General features: G+C 46.9%; 1 protein-coding gene across 1 annotated transcript in view; it reads left to right on the forward strand.

Annotated features, from left to right (window-relative positions):
- Positions 1-12,912, forward strand: part of RyR (Ryanodine receptor) — a 1,185,515-nt gene that overhangs the window by 1,106,465 nt on the left and 66,138 nt on the right. Inside the window, 1 exon segment of the mRNA XM_077638630.1 lies at positions 11,434-11,494. Coding sequence (XP_077494756.1) covers positions 11,434-11,494 — 61 coding nt within the window.

The following is a 12,912-nucleotide window of genomic DNA, read 5'->3' on the forward strand; positions in this document are numbered from 1 at the left end:
GAAGGAGCTCTAACAAGCGCTGCTTCTGACCCACCGACAAGCCACCGACGGTAGACAGAACGGTTGCTGCATCGCGTCCGTCCGGCGACGGTAGCTCCAGAGCACATATTTCTGCGGGCTCAACGAAGTCGGTAACGTATGCGACGGCCGGTCCTTTCGCAATAGGCTGGAACTCTGTTCCGAAGTTGGTGATCAAGAGTGTCGCAGAGCGATCCCGTAAGCGAACAAGCCCTCTTGCAGCGCAGATTCCTTTCTCGAGTAGAAGGCTGACGTTTCTCTCTGCCATAACGTCTCGATCACCGGGCGAGTCACTTTGCACGGGGACCATCATGCTGCATCGCGGAGGCACCGTCACGTCATCAGCAGCAATACGCAGGGCGGGTATCCTGGAGTCGTCTGGGTCGGCTATTTCAATTGCTTGCGTCGGCGAAAACGTCACGCGCGGATCTTGTAAATTGATAAGGGCGCCGTTAGCTTGTAAAAAGTCCAGGCCGAGAATGACATCGCGCGAACAGTGAGGTAGGACAACAAAGTCACAAACGTAAATAAATCCGTCGATTGTAACTCTCCCCGTACACCGGCCAACAGGGGTAATTAGGTGCCCACCAGCTGTGCGAATCTGAGGCCCAGTCCACGCGGTTAAAACTTTCCTCAGTTCTTTTGCTAGCTCGTTGCTCATAACCGAATAGTCCGCTCCCGTATCAACCAATGCCGTAACCGCTAAATCGTCGATATCGACCGGTAAGTTCGAAGCTGCACATCCTTTGTGATCGTCACGTGTACTCGTTTGATAGCCGTCGTCTGGTCGGGAACGCGATGGAGGATGTTCGGCTGTTCGCTCGTCAGCGGCCTTACCTCCGAAGGCCGCTGGGTCTAGTTTCCCCGGCGAGGACTCGGTGAGCGGCTGAAACGGCTTGTCGAAGGACGGGGACTCGGCGAACGATAGCGGGTAGAGGTTGGTGGGCGGTAGTCAGGGAGAGGGAAATCAGTGTGAGTGTGATCCCGGCGCGTTGACAGGTGCTCCTCAATTTCGCGGGACCGTTCGCCATTGGGCGGACAGGGGACTCGCGGGTGAAATCCGCGAATTCCAGCTCGACGATAAGGGCACCACCGCAAGATATGGCCAGCCTCACCGCAGTGGTAGCAAAGGGGCCGCTGGTCAGGTGCCCGCCACACGTCCGTCTTCCGCAGCCTGGCTTCGGGCAACACAGGGACAGGCGGGGGCCGCGGCTGGAAAGCAGATGCAGATGGGCTGGTGCTCCAAGGGGCGAGGTCGCAGTTCTGTCGGAGTACCGACGCGTACGTCTGGCGCGGGGGCGTCGGTGTAAGGGCAGCAGGGGCAACAGGTTCAGGAACCACCTGCTGCACTTCCTCTCGGATAATTTGTGCTAACGATGGACACTGCGGCTGCGACTGGGCAGAGAGGCGCATTTTGTGCAGCTCTTCTTTGACGATACAGCGAACCAGCTCCCGAAGGGTGTCAGCGGAGTCGCTGGAGGCTGGCGCAAAGTCGGCAGTTGATACGGTGTTCACGGCGCGATTGTAATAGCGGGCGCGTTGTTGCAGGGTCTTTTCGACGGTAGTGGCCTCCGATAGAAACTCCGAAGTGGTGTTAGGTGGGTTTCGCACAAGCCCAGCAAACAGTTCTTCTTTTATCCCGCGCTTCAGGTGGCGCACTTTCTTGTCCTCAGCCATGTTTGGATCCGCCCTTCTGAACAGTCGTGTCATGTCCTCATAATACATTGCGACGCTCTCATTGGGTCGCTGGTTCCTTGACTGCAGCGCCGACTCAGCTCGTTCCCAACGGTCGGTGTTGACGTAGGTCGCCAGCAACTGGCTACGGAACCGTTCCCAAGAAGGAAACGTTGTCACGTGGTTCTCGTACCACGTCCGCGCCGAGTCGTCAAGAGCGAAGTAAACATTGTGCAGCTTCCGCTCCGCATCCCAGCCGTTGTACCTGGCAACGCGCTCGAACTGGTCAAGCCAGTCCTCCGCGTCCTCAAACACTTCGCCATGGAATGTCGGCGGCGTTCGCGGCTGGAGGACCAGGAAATGAGCAGCTGAGTTCCCGTTGTCAGCCATAGCTGCCGCGTCTCCGTTGCTAGCCATAGGTGCCGCGTCAGTCCTGCGCGTCGCAGCTGGAGCCCTGGTCCTAAGGGATAACGGACCGTACTCTGGTGACTGACCTTGGATTCGGCGGCTCGTACTGCGATGAATCGGAGTCAAATCCGTATTCATAGAGAGCCTTCGGGGCACGTAGATGTTGGAAAGTACCCAGCACCTCCACCAAAAATTTAACGAAGACAGGACCGGCACAGATCACAGTCTCAGCGAAGTCCAGCGCACAGCAGGGAACTCACAAGATGGCTGGCCGAACCACGCACACACTTCGTCTTTTTCGTCGGCGCGCTCCCATGTGCACGCGCCAATATTTAAGCGTCTGGATAACAAGCCACCTTTCGTGGGCAAAACACAGATACTGTTGTAGCAAATTCCTTCCGTAAGCGGTTTTTCTGGGAGCGCTACTAAAATCTTCCACTCCTAGTGTTCGCATTTTAGCGCAAAATACCCTTATCTGCCCGTGGTTGGAATATGCCGTGATTATCTGGGACCCTTTCACCTTAATCAACATTAGTAAACTAGAATGAATACAGCATAAGGTAGTTAGGTTTCTTTACAATTCATACGGCCGCACACCTGTCAGCCAGCTTCTGAAACAAAGTGGATTAGCCCCCGTGACTGTGCGCAATCGTGGCTGCCGATTAAAGTTTCTTTTCATCTAGTGAATGGTCATCATAAAGTTAATTCAATAAAGGCCGTGTTAGGGCGAGTTAGTTTTCTATGCGGAACGTAAAAGCGCAAAAAACAAGAACATAGAATAAGACACACAACACGAGCACTCACTTCCAACTGATCTTTATTACATGCAAGAAATAGAATTTTATACTCTCGATAATGCTTGCAGGCATTATCGATAGTATAAAATTCTGTTTCTTGCATGTAATAAAGATCAGTTTTAAGTGGGCTTTGTGTTGTGTGTCTTATTCTACATCCTTGTTTTTTGCGCTTTTACAATCAGCAAAAACTGCTGGGAATAACAGCGCGTAGACGAGGGACAAAGAAGAAGAAGACGACAGGACCGGCGCTGACTAACAACTGAAAGTTTATTAGAAAAAACACGCAAAATATACTCATTTGACAACCACGGGCGCGTGCGCAACACCAAAAGCCACAGTGATAAATCAATCACTTAAATCCAGATATGAACAGTCATGAACTGTTACAGAGGGGGTGCTCACGCATGAGTCAATGTTTTTATGAATATGAAACGCTTGACTGATTTCTCTTGTTTGTTTATCTTTGTGTTTGTACAGGATTCTAGTTTTATTAAAGATGGGTGTACATGATTTTTCAGAAGAATCAGGCTGGTTATTCCGGGGACAGTTCCTATAATGTAAAGCCAGATTTGAGGACGGAGCCCCTTTCAGAGAAGTGTTGTGGTCTCGTAGGCGGGTATTTAAGCACCTTCCTGTTTGACCTATGTAGGTCTTCCCGCACGTGAACGGCACTTCATACACAACCCCTTCAGCACAAGGGACAAACCTCAGGCCATGCTTTATCTGGCGCCCTCTTTTTGTTTTTCTTCGTTTCTTTTCCTCTTCCCTGGCCTTTCTATCTACAATGGCACACAATTTGCCGAGCTTGTTAGGTGCAGAAAATAAAACATCAACTCCATACCTGCTGCCCACTTGCTTCAAACGGTGTGAAATTTGATGAATGTACGGAAGAACACCAATTTTCTTTTTATATTTTTGTGAATGATCCTGAGATTCTCCCCTTTTGACCTTTTTAATTATCTTACTACAAGCAAGTACTAAGACATCATCTGGAAAGCCCGCAATTCTTAGCCTCTGAACCTGCTGATTAAAACTTGTGCTTATACCATGCACACATGACTTGGCAATGGCAGCACCTAGGCAAGAAACTGCAATGCCACATTTAACCACCTTCGAATGCGCCGAACGAAAACTGAGCAAAGGCTTTTCTGATCTCTGTAGGAAGGACCAGCACACGTGATCTGGCTTCGTTGCCAATCTTGTATCTAAAAATTGTAACTCATTCCCTTGAGGTTTTTCACAGGTCCGCTTTCGTCAAAAATCTTTAACACCTTATCGACCTGCCTATTGAAGTCGTCGTGTTCCACAAAAACAAGATAATCATCCACATATCTGAAGATGCGTTTTGTATTGGCACCCAAATTACTCTTAACAGCTTTATCTACATAAATGAGAAAGATGTTACTTAGTACAGGAGCCACTTTTGAACCAATGCACACACCCTGTTTTTGAGTGTACAACCTCCCCTCCCATTCAACAAAGGTGGACTTAAGATAAAACGATAAAAGCTCCAAAAAGGCCCCCACAGAGATCCAGCATTTTGAAATGAAATCGCTTTCATCATTCTCATCTTCTATACACTTGCGAACATATCGTAGCAGACTATTGTGCGGAAGTGAATAAAATAAGTCCTGAACATCTATGCTGAACATACTGCACGAACCCGGATTATGACACTTCAAATAGTCGACAACAGCCAGGGAATTAGACACAAGAAACGGATCATCAATTGTTAGTGAACCAAGGTTTTTCTGTAAGAAACTTGAAACCTCGTATTGCCATGTTGCACGCTCTGTAACAATACAGCGGAAAGGAACATCGGGCTTATGCGTTTTTGCTGAAAAAAATATATCCAGACAGTCTTCTTTAGCATTCTTAACAGACGAGTGCAGCCATTGTAGATTCATTTCGCCCAGTAACCTCAAGGCTTCTCGCTTTTGCTGTTTAACATTGGCAGGCAATGGTTTAAAGTTCTTTGCGATGGCTACTCGGGCTTTTTCAGTAAACAGTTTCTCCGGGAGAATGACAAAATGCCCCTCTTTATCAGAGACGGTCAGCCTCAACTTTTCAGATAGCAGGAAATTAACCAAGGGCGCGAAGTTACAACTTTTTCCCCGCCCATCCTGAGTTCTTTTCAAGGCATCAACACATTCAAAGACGCACCTAGGCCGCTCCTCTTGAAGGACATGACGAGAGAACGACCTTCCAAGAGCCAATTTTTCCTCTTTGTCAAGCGTCGGCTGGATTTAAAATGCGGGATCTCTGTGGGGGCCTTTTTGGAGCTTTTATCGTTTTATCTTAAGTCCACCTTTGTTGAATGGGAGGGGAGGTTGTATACTCAAAAACAGGGGGTGTGCATTGGTTCAAAAGTGGCTCCTGTACTAAGTAACATCTTTCTCAGTTATGTAGATAAAGCTGTTAAGAGTAATTTGGGTGCCAATACAAAACGCATCTTCAGATATGTGGATGATTATCTTGTTTTTGTGGAACACGACGACTTCAATAGGCAGGTCGATAAGGTGTTAAAGATTTTTGACGAAAGCGGACACGGCCTAACTTTCACCTGTGAAAAACCTCAAGGGAATGAGTTACAATTTTTAGATATAAGATTGGCAACGAAGCCAGATCACGTGTGCTGGTCCTTCCTACAGAGATCAGAAAAGCCTTTGCTCAGTTTTCGTTCGGCGCATTCGAAGGTGGTTAAATGTGGCATTGCAGTTTCTTGCCTAGGTGCTGCCATTGCCAAGTCATGTGTGCATGGTATAAGCACAAGTTTTAATCAGCAGGTTCAGAGGCTAAGAATTGCGGGCTTTCCAGATGATGTCTTAGTACTTGCTTGTAGTAAGATAATTAAAAAGGTCAAAAGGGGAGAATCTCAGGACCATTCACAAAAAGATAAAAAGAAAATTGCTGTTCTTCCGTACATTCATCAAACTTCACACCGTTTGAAGCAAGTGGGCAGCAGGTATGGAGTTGATGTTTTATTTTCTGCACCTAACAAGCTCGGCAAATTGTGTGCCATTGTAGATAGAAAGGCCAGGGAAGAGGAAAAGAAACGAAGAAAAACAAAAAGAGGGTGCCAGATAAAGCATGGCCTGAGGTTTGTCCCTTGTGCTGAAGGGGTTGTGTATGAAGTGCCGTTCACGTGCGGGAAGACCTACATAGGTCAAACAGGAAGGTGCTTAAATACCCGCCTACGAGACCACAACACTTCTCTGAAAGGGGCTCCGTCCTCAAATCTGGCTTTACGTTATAGGAACTGTCCCCAGAATAACCAGCCTGATTCTTCTGAAAAATCATGTACACCCATCTTTAATAAAACTAGAATCCTCTACAAACACAAAGATAAACTAACAAGAGAAATCAGTGAAGCGTTTCATATTCATAAAAACATTGACTCATGCGTGAGCACCCCCTCTGTAACAGTTCATGACTGTGAACTAATGTATCTGGATTTAAGTGATTGATTTATCACTGTGGCTTTTGGTGTTGCGCACGCGCCCGTGGTTGTCAAATGAGTATATTTTGCGTGTTTTTTCTAATAAACTTTCAGTTGTTCTTCTTCTTCTTCTTCTTCTCCTCAAGTAATATGGCACATACCCACGTGGGGGGGATTGGCCAAGGTATAGGGTAGAATGCCAATGAAGCATTTGCGCGGGGAAGGAAACGTCAGAAGACTGAATCAAGATAAAAAAAATTGGGAAAAATAAAATGAATTCAAGAGGTATGAGTCATCCGGAATAGAATCAATCTAGCCTTTTTTGGACATGCGAAAGAATTTTTGTGTATAGCTAACAAGATAATCGATCAGTTGCACTTATGTAATCGTGAAGGTAGCCGCATACACTGCTTAACGGGAATCCCTTGGCACTCGCACCGAACGATAGAAGAACTGTAAGAGACAGAGGCAGTCCTAGTCTCGAAAGAGGAACCTCCAGATATTGCTTTCTCTGAACCGCGAACCGCCGGCAAGAGAGGAGAAAATGATCGATTGATTCAACTTGCGCACATGATACACAAAGGTTTGTCGCAGCGAACCCGCACCTGCATAAGTACAAGTTTAAGTGAGGGATTCTACATCGCAGGAGCGTCATGGACACTTCACAAAGCCTTGACTTACACCACCGGATATTCCATGGGTACTTTAGGTGTTGAAAGTCCACGGTATTCAGCAACGGATCACTCAAAGTGGCTGAAATATGTTGGAACCGCTGGAAACGTGAAGCTGCTAACAGAATGAGGTGAGGGACGGGATATATTACAGGTGCGCTGAGAGCGCCGGTCCTGTCGTCTTCTTCTTTTTTGTCCCTCGTCTACGCGCTGTTGTTCCCAGCAGTGTGTACCAACTCGCTCAACTCTCCGTTTTATTGATGTTCAGCAAAAAGTTAATACTTCCAAACTCTTTACTTACTCCTCAGATTGTAACACGAGACAAAAAGGCACATTTTCACAATAACCACTTTGAACACGTAAAGTAACTGATTGAAATAATCTTTTTTTCTGAGGACAATTACAGACTGGAATCACCTAAATAACGAGATTGTTACCCAGAATTCTTTAGTGGTGTTTGAAAAATGCCTGCAATTGTTATGAATTTCAGTCTTTATATGCTTTCATCTTTGCTGTATACCCATCCTGCATTGATCTTGTACTAGACCGCAGTATCTATAAGTAAATAAATAAAAGTTGGTCTTTAGGCAAGGAAATGGCGCAGTAATTGTGGCACATCTGAGTGGACACCCGTACTGTGCCGTAAGGGAAGGGAGGAAGATGGGGGTGAAAGAAGGAGAGAAAGAGGAACCGTAGTGGAGAGCTCTGGAATAATATGGACCACCTGGGGATCTTTAACATGCACTGACATTGCACAGCACATTTGTTTCGCCTCCATGGAAAGGCGGCCGCCACAGCCGGGTTGGGACCTGGGAACTCCGGCTCAGTAGCCATGCACCCCAGCCATTGAGCCACCGCAGCCGGTTAACACCCCCAAATCTCAGTTTTTGCCGAAGTTTGTCTGTCCGAAGCCTCTGGCAGGTGGCCCACCGGTTCACTGGGTTGTGGACAGCCTGCCGGCAGGCTTTATGGCCGACCATGCAAAAAACTTTATGGCGAAACCCTTTTTGGCCTAGAGTGGATTTTGAACTGACAACGACATAAACAGATCAGCTTCGCTGACCGCTTCATTAGACCACTCCGTCATTGCTGCAGCCAAACATCCCTTCCGTTTAACTAACAGTCTCTTGTGCTGCGCTTTGGATGCCGTTGTCATCACCAACTTCCAGCCATGATAAACAGATCCAGAACACACCGTCACATTGCTGTCTTGAACCAAGCCTTGAACCAAAGCTGAAACTGGAATGCACACTAAGATGTGGGTGCAGCTCGTGGAAATATGGCAGGCAGCCTCCCGCCCCGTACTCGCACTCCGCGACTTCGGAGGTATCGGCGGTGAACGTTTGCGTGCGCCGATAATGGCGGCCGGGACTTCCAGTGCGCCCCGAGTTCTTGCGGCTAAGCCATCCCCGAGCATTTGCTGGGAAGTTGACGAGAGCGCACGTTTTCTGCGCTCAGTTCGCTGCCTGAAACCGGAAGTACATCGGCAAGGCACAACGGATATCTCCATGCGCCTGTCGCGGAAGGTGGCGAGAGCGTGCAGGTGCAACCGCCCACGACACTGAGCGTATCCAGAAGAGACTCTCACCACCTCCTTTCTCCCTTCCCTTACGGCGGTTCAGGTGTCCGCTGATGTGTGAGACAGATACTGCGCCATTTCCTTTCCCAGAAAACAAATTTTCAATCATTCCGCGGAGTTCCGCGTAACCTTGGAGGCAGCACTCCAATCGCTGCTTTCGCTTTCCCCATGATGGAGACCTCCGTCCTCGCCCAGCCGCTGCTGTCCTTACGCACGATGCTGCCGATGATCAGCCGCGTCAAAACGGAGGAGGGAACAGGTTTTCCGCAGCCTAATTCACATTTTTTTCATTAATATTTTTTCTGCATCATGTCTTTGTGGGTTAAAAACATTAAATAATTTCACATAGGCCTAGTTGTGTATTCATCCGTTTTTGTGCACAAAAAGTGCTCAAAATATTAGTTCCAAATTTATTTGAAGTGGACTGCTAATCACACTGAATCAAGACTGTACTCCGTTTCATACATAGAAGTCAGCGCGACCAGCTGCGTGCATTTTTGCGCTGGATAGGTAGGGCCCAAAAAGTAGTTCGCCATGCAACCAAAGTGAGCGCAGGAATGTTTGGTTGCGACAAATATCAAGTGCACTGACTGGGGGCCTACTGCAAATTGTTTTACCACTTGTAAAGCTTTCGTCCTGAGACTCTTCGACACTTCAAGAAGTGTCAATGACATTGTGGCATGACGTGCATCGGTAGGGTGAATAGCCGTGACTCCTTCCACGCCTAAAAATTACTTCACACTCTGCCGCTATTATAGCCAGAGGGCCTGAACACTGAGCTCCTCACAGCTTTGACTGTGATTCCCAATGCTACCACTTTGTTTTATGCTGCTCTTTGTTTTCGTCCACTTACTCGCTGGGGCTTCAAGAGGAATGAAGGATACGCTCTTTTAAACTGACAACAAAATTGTGCTTACACACAAAACAGGCTGGAGAAGAGGTTAATGGGACTGGCGCTAGACAGGTGTCATTATCATTATCCTCTTCAGCCTGACTACGCCCACTGCAGGGCAAAGGCCTCTCCCATATTGCGGACCAGCGCAAAACGGACAACGTACCTAGGGAAGAGAAGGCATGTCTCTCCATGTCTTTCCAGTTAACCCTGTCCTTTGCCAGCTATGGCCACTGTATACCAGCAGACTTCTTAATCTCATCCGCCCACCAAAGTTTTTGCTGCCCCTTGCTACGCGGCAGAAAGTTAGGCATGTTAGAAGTATATTTATATATCAGAAGTATATTACAAGTGTATTTAGAAAATTGCAGGTCGACCTATTTTTTCCTTTGAAAATCCGTAGTGGGGGTTGACTTACAATCGAAACGAAATCATGGCACCACAAATGGCAACTTGTCTGCTCGGTGCATGATTTATATGCTCTCTGCTGCCGGGCACTGCCACTCAAGCCCTCTGAGGCTTTGGCAGGCCCACATTTGTACTGGAAAGAGGAAATAAAAAATATTATTAATATTATTATAAAGGTGAGACAAACCAGGTATCAGGGATGCCACAGCGTGGTTGCATTTTTGCTACAGGGCTCCGTCGCATCCCTCTTGGTGCTGGCCTTGAGCAGCTGTTCAGTCAGCGCGCAGAACCGGCACCCGCTCCCGCACACAGCGAGCGATTGCAGCTACTGATAAACGGCGGCAGCCCGATAACGCTCTCGGTATTGTACTCTTAAAGGCGAAGCTTAAGCGTCCACCAAGTTTTTTTTTTACTTTCAACTGTGCAGTCGGCGATCAAGGGAGTGTCGACACTGTAGAAGTGCGATGGTACAATCTCAGTTGCATATTTCGAGATTACACGTAATTTTAAATTTCCCTGGCTGGAATGCATTGTGTTTGCATACCAAATTTCAGAACTTTCTGAACACTATCCCACGCACAATGAATGACACCACTGAATGTACGAGCCGCAGCAGCACACTTGAGCACCAAGTGCTGCCTACACATTGGCGATGCGCCAGTCGCGTGTCATGCACCACGAGCATTGAGCGATGGCCCGCAGCTGCAAAGAATCTGCCTGAATGAATTTTCTTTTTTTTCTGCATGCAGACTCTGTTCGTTTTATTGATGCAGATTGCTGGTCACTGGCCAAAGTCAGATGAAAAGACGTTTCGGGAGCACTACGGCTCCCTTGTTCACTATGAAGCAATCGGCGCACGGATTCGTCCTTTTGTAGCACCCAGTAGCGTTTTTAATGATTTAGTTTTTATGATCTGAATTTTTTATGATCTGAATATCTTTTGCAACCCATATGTGACATTGAGATTCTACAGTATTGCAAAAACGCACCGGCAGAAGTGAACAAGCCGATTTGATGACAGGATAATGTTTTCACTTTGTGCTATTGTCTTTTTGCAGTGCTATGCAGCAACTAGTTGAGCAACTAAGTCTTTCCACAGTACCATTTGAAAAGGAGCTTTTGCAACCACAACTGGCCTAATGTAGCTTGTCACTTCGTGCTGATAAATTCTCTCGTTTTTGACGTAATAGCCAGTATTGTCAAATTAAATCCAGTTTCATAACACCCTGCAGTATGTCCATAGACAAAAAAAGTGGGCTCTCTCTATGGAAGAAATGCTGTCTGCTGTAAGTGAGTTTGTCTTAGTGTAATTGATAGCGCAGTTGCATTTAAGAGCGTCTTATTGTTAGTGACCGTGTGAGCTCAAAAATAATGATTTCCCTCACAGGTCAGCTATTGAGGAAATAAGTGAGCACTTTACTATGATTCATAGTATGTTACTTTGGTCAACGGCAGCACAAACCGTGTACCTAAACAATGAATATCTTTAACGATGGGGAGAGGACGGATGTATTTTTTTCATACACCTGGCACTCTGATCTTTCCAGCATCACGAACGTGGACTGGAAGTACCAGATCTGGAAGGCTGGCGTCACAATCACCGACAATGTGAGTACTGTGGAGGAAGCTGGTTCGTTTTCTCATTGCCAGAGCAGGTAAGGGGAACAGGAAAAATAATGGGATATTTATCACCCACAAAGCACAATTCAATTTTTTTTACAAAATAAAACCGGAATGTAAAACACTTCATTGTGCATGCATTACAATGAACTAGCTCTCTTGAAATCAGTTATCTCTCTACACTGATGTCCACTAAGGTCTCTACAGAAGCTTGACTCTTCTTTTAGCTGTATTTAAATGTATCATCAATAAATTCACCATTTTAATTTCAATATAGGTTCTAATATTTTATGTTTGACTTTTAATCCTGACCTTGTACGCTTATGTCACCACTCTGCTTTGGAGCCACCAATCTTCCAGTTGCTTTTGCTAACATCTTCCGCATTCTCATTACCTTTGTTATCTCTAAACCCTAGGGCCTCAGGCTAAATTACTGTGCTTGTAGTATTGGCCATCTGGATGGACGCTACCACATTCCAACAACATGTTTCATTTTTTCTACTGATTTATTACACAATGCCATGCTTCATCTTCATAGTTGAACTTTCCCTTGCAGCTTCACGTTTTTAAATGCCCTGTTCTCTCTTGAAAGAGTATGGTGCTGCCTCTTGAGTCGTCATAGATCTATTCGTACCTGATTTGCCTTTTCTATTTACTATACAGGTCTAGTCTGCTTTTTCTCCATTGAAATAGTCCAGTTCATAACCTGTGTTTTTTTTATCTGTCGTTTAAAGCTTTTTATTTCTCCACGCTGGTTCCCTGCGTACTCACCAGTTAGCTTTATAGTCCTTTTCTGCCTCTGTGAGCTGTCCCGGAGAATTGGCTCTGCAGCGGTGGCGATGGGAACCAGGCGCTTGACGCCGGTTTTGGGCGACGCGACAGGTTGCAAATAGTTCGCTTCCATTGAGCAGCCATGGCACTGGGCAACGCCAAACACAAAGCAGTGATGGTACACTGGTGATAGCAGCCGCTGCTGCGTGCTTTAACGATGATGTCCAGCACGTTTCTGATGTTGCCTCTCAAACATCATAAGCATCATCAACTTGACTACGCACACTGCAGGGCAAAGGTCTCTCCCATGTCTCTCCAATTAACCCGGTCCTTTGCCAGCTGCGCTCACCCTGTGCCTACGAACTTCTAAATCTCATCCGCCCACCTAACCTTCTGCCGCCCCCTGCTACGCTTGCCTTCTCTTGGAATCCTCTCCGTTACCCTTAAGGACAAGTGGTTATCTTGCCTTCGCATTAGATGCACTGCCCAAGCCCATTTCATCCTCTTGATTTCGACTAGGGTGTCATTAACTCGCGTTTGTTCCCTCACCCAATCTGCCCGCTTCTGGTCTCTTAACGTTACACCTATCATTTTTCTTTCCATGGCTCGCTGCGCTGTCCTTAACTTAAGCTGAA

The sequence above is a fragment of the Amblyomma americanum genome, chromosome 9, assembly GCF_052857255.1.
Source record: "Amblyomma americanum isolate KBUSLIRL-KWMA chromosome 9, ASM5285725v1, whole genome shotgun sequence".
Taxonomy (NCBI): Eukaryota; Metazoa; Arthropoda; class Arachnida; order Ixodida; family Ixodidae; genus Amblyomma; species Amblyomma americanum.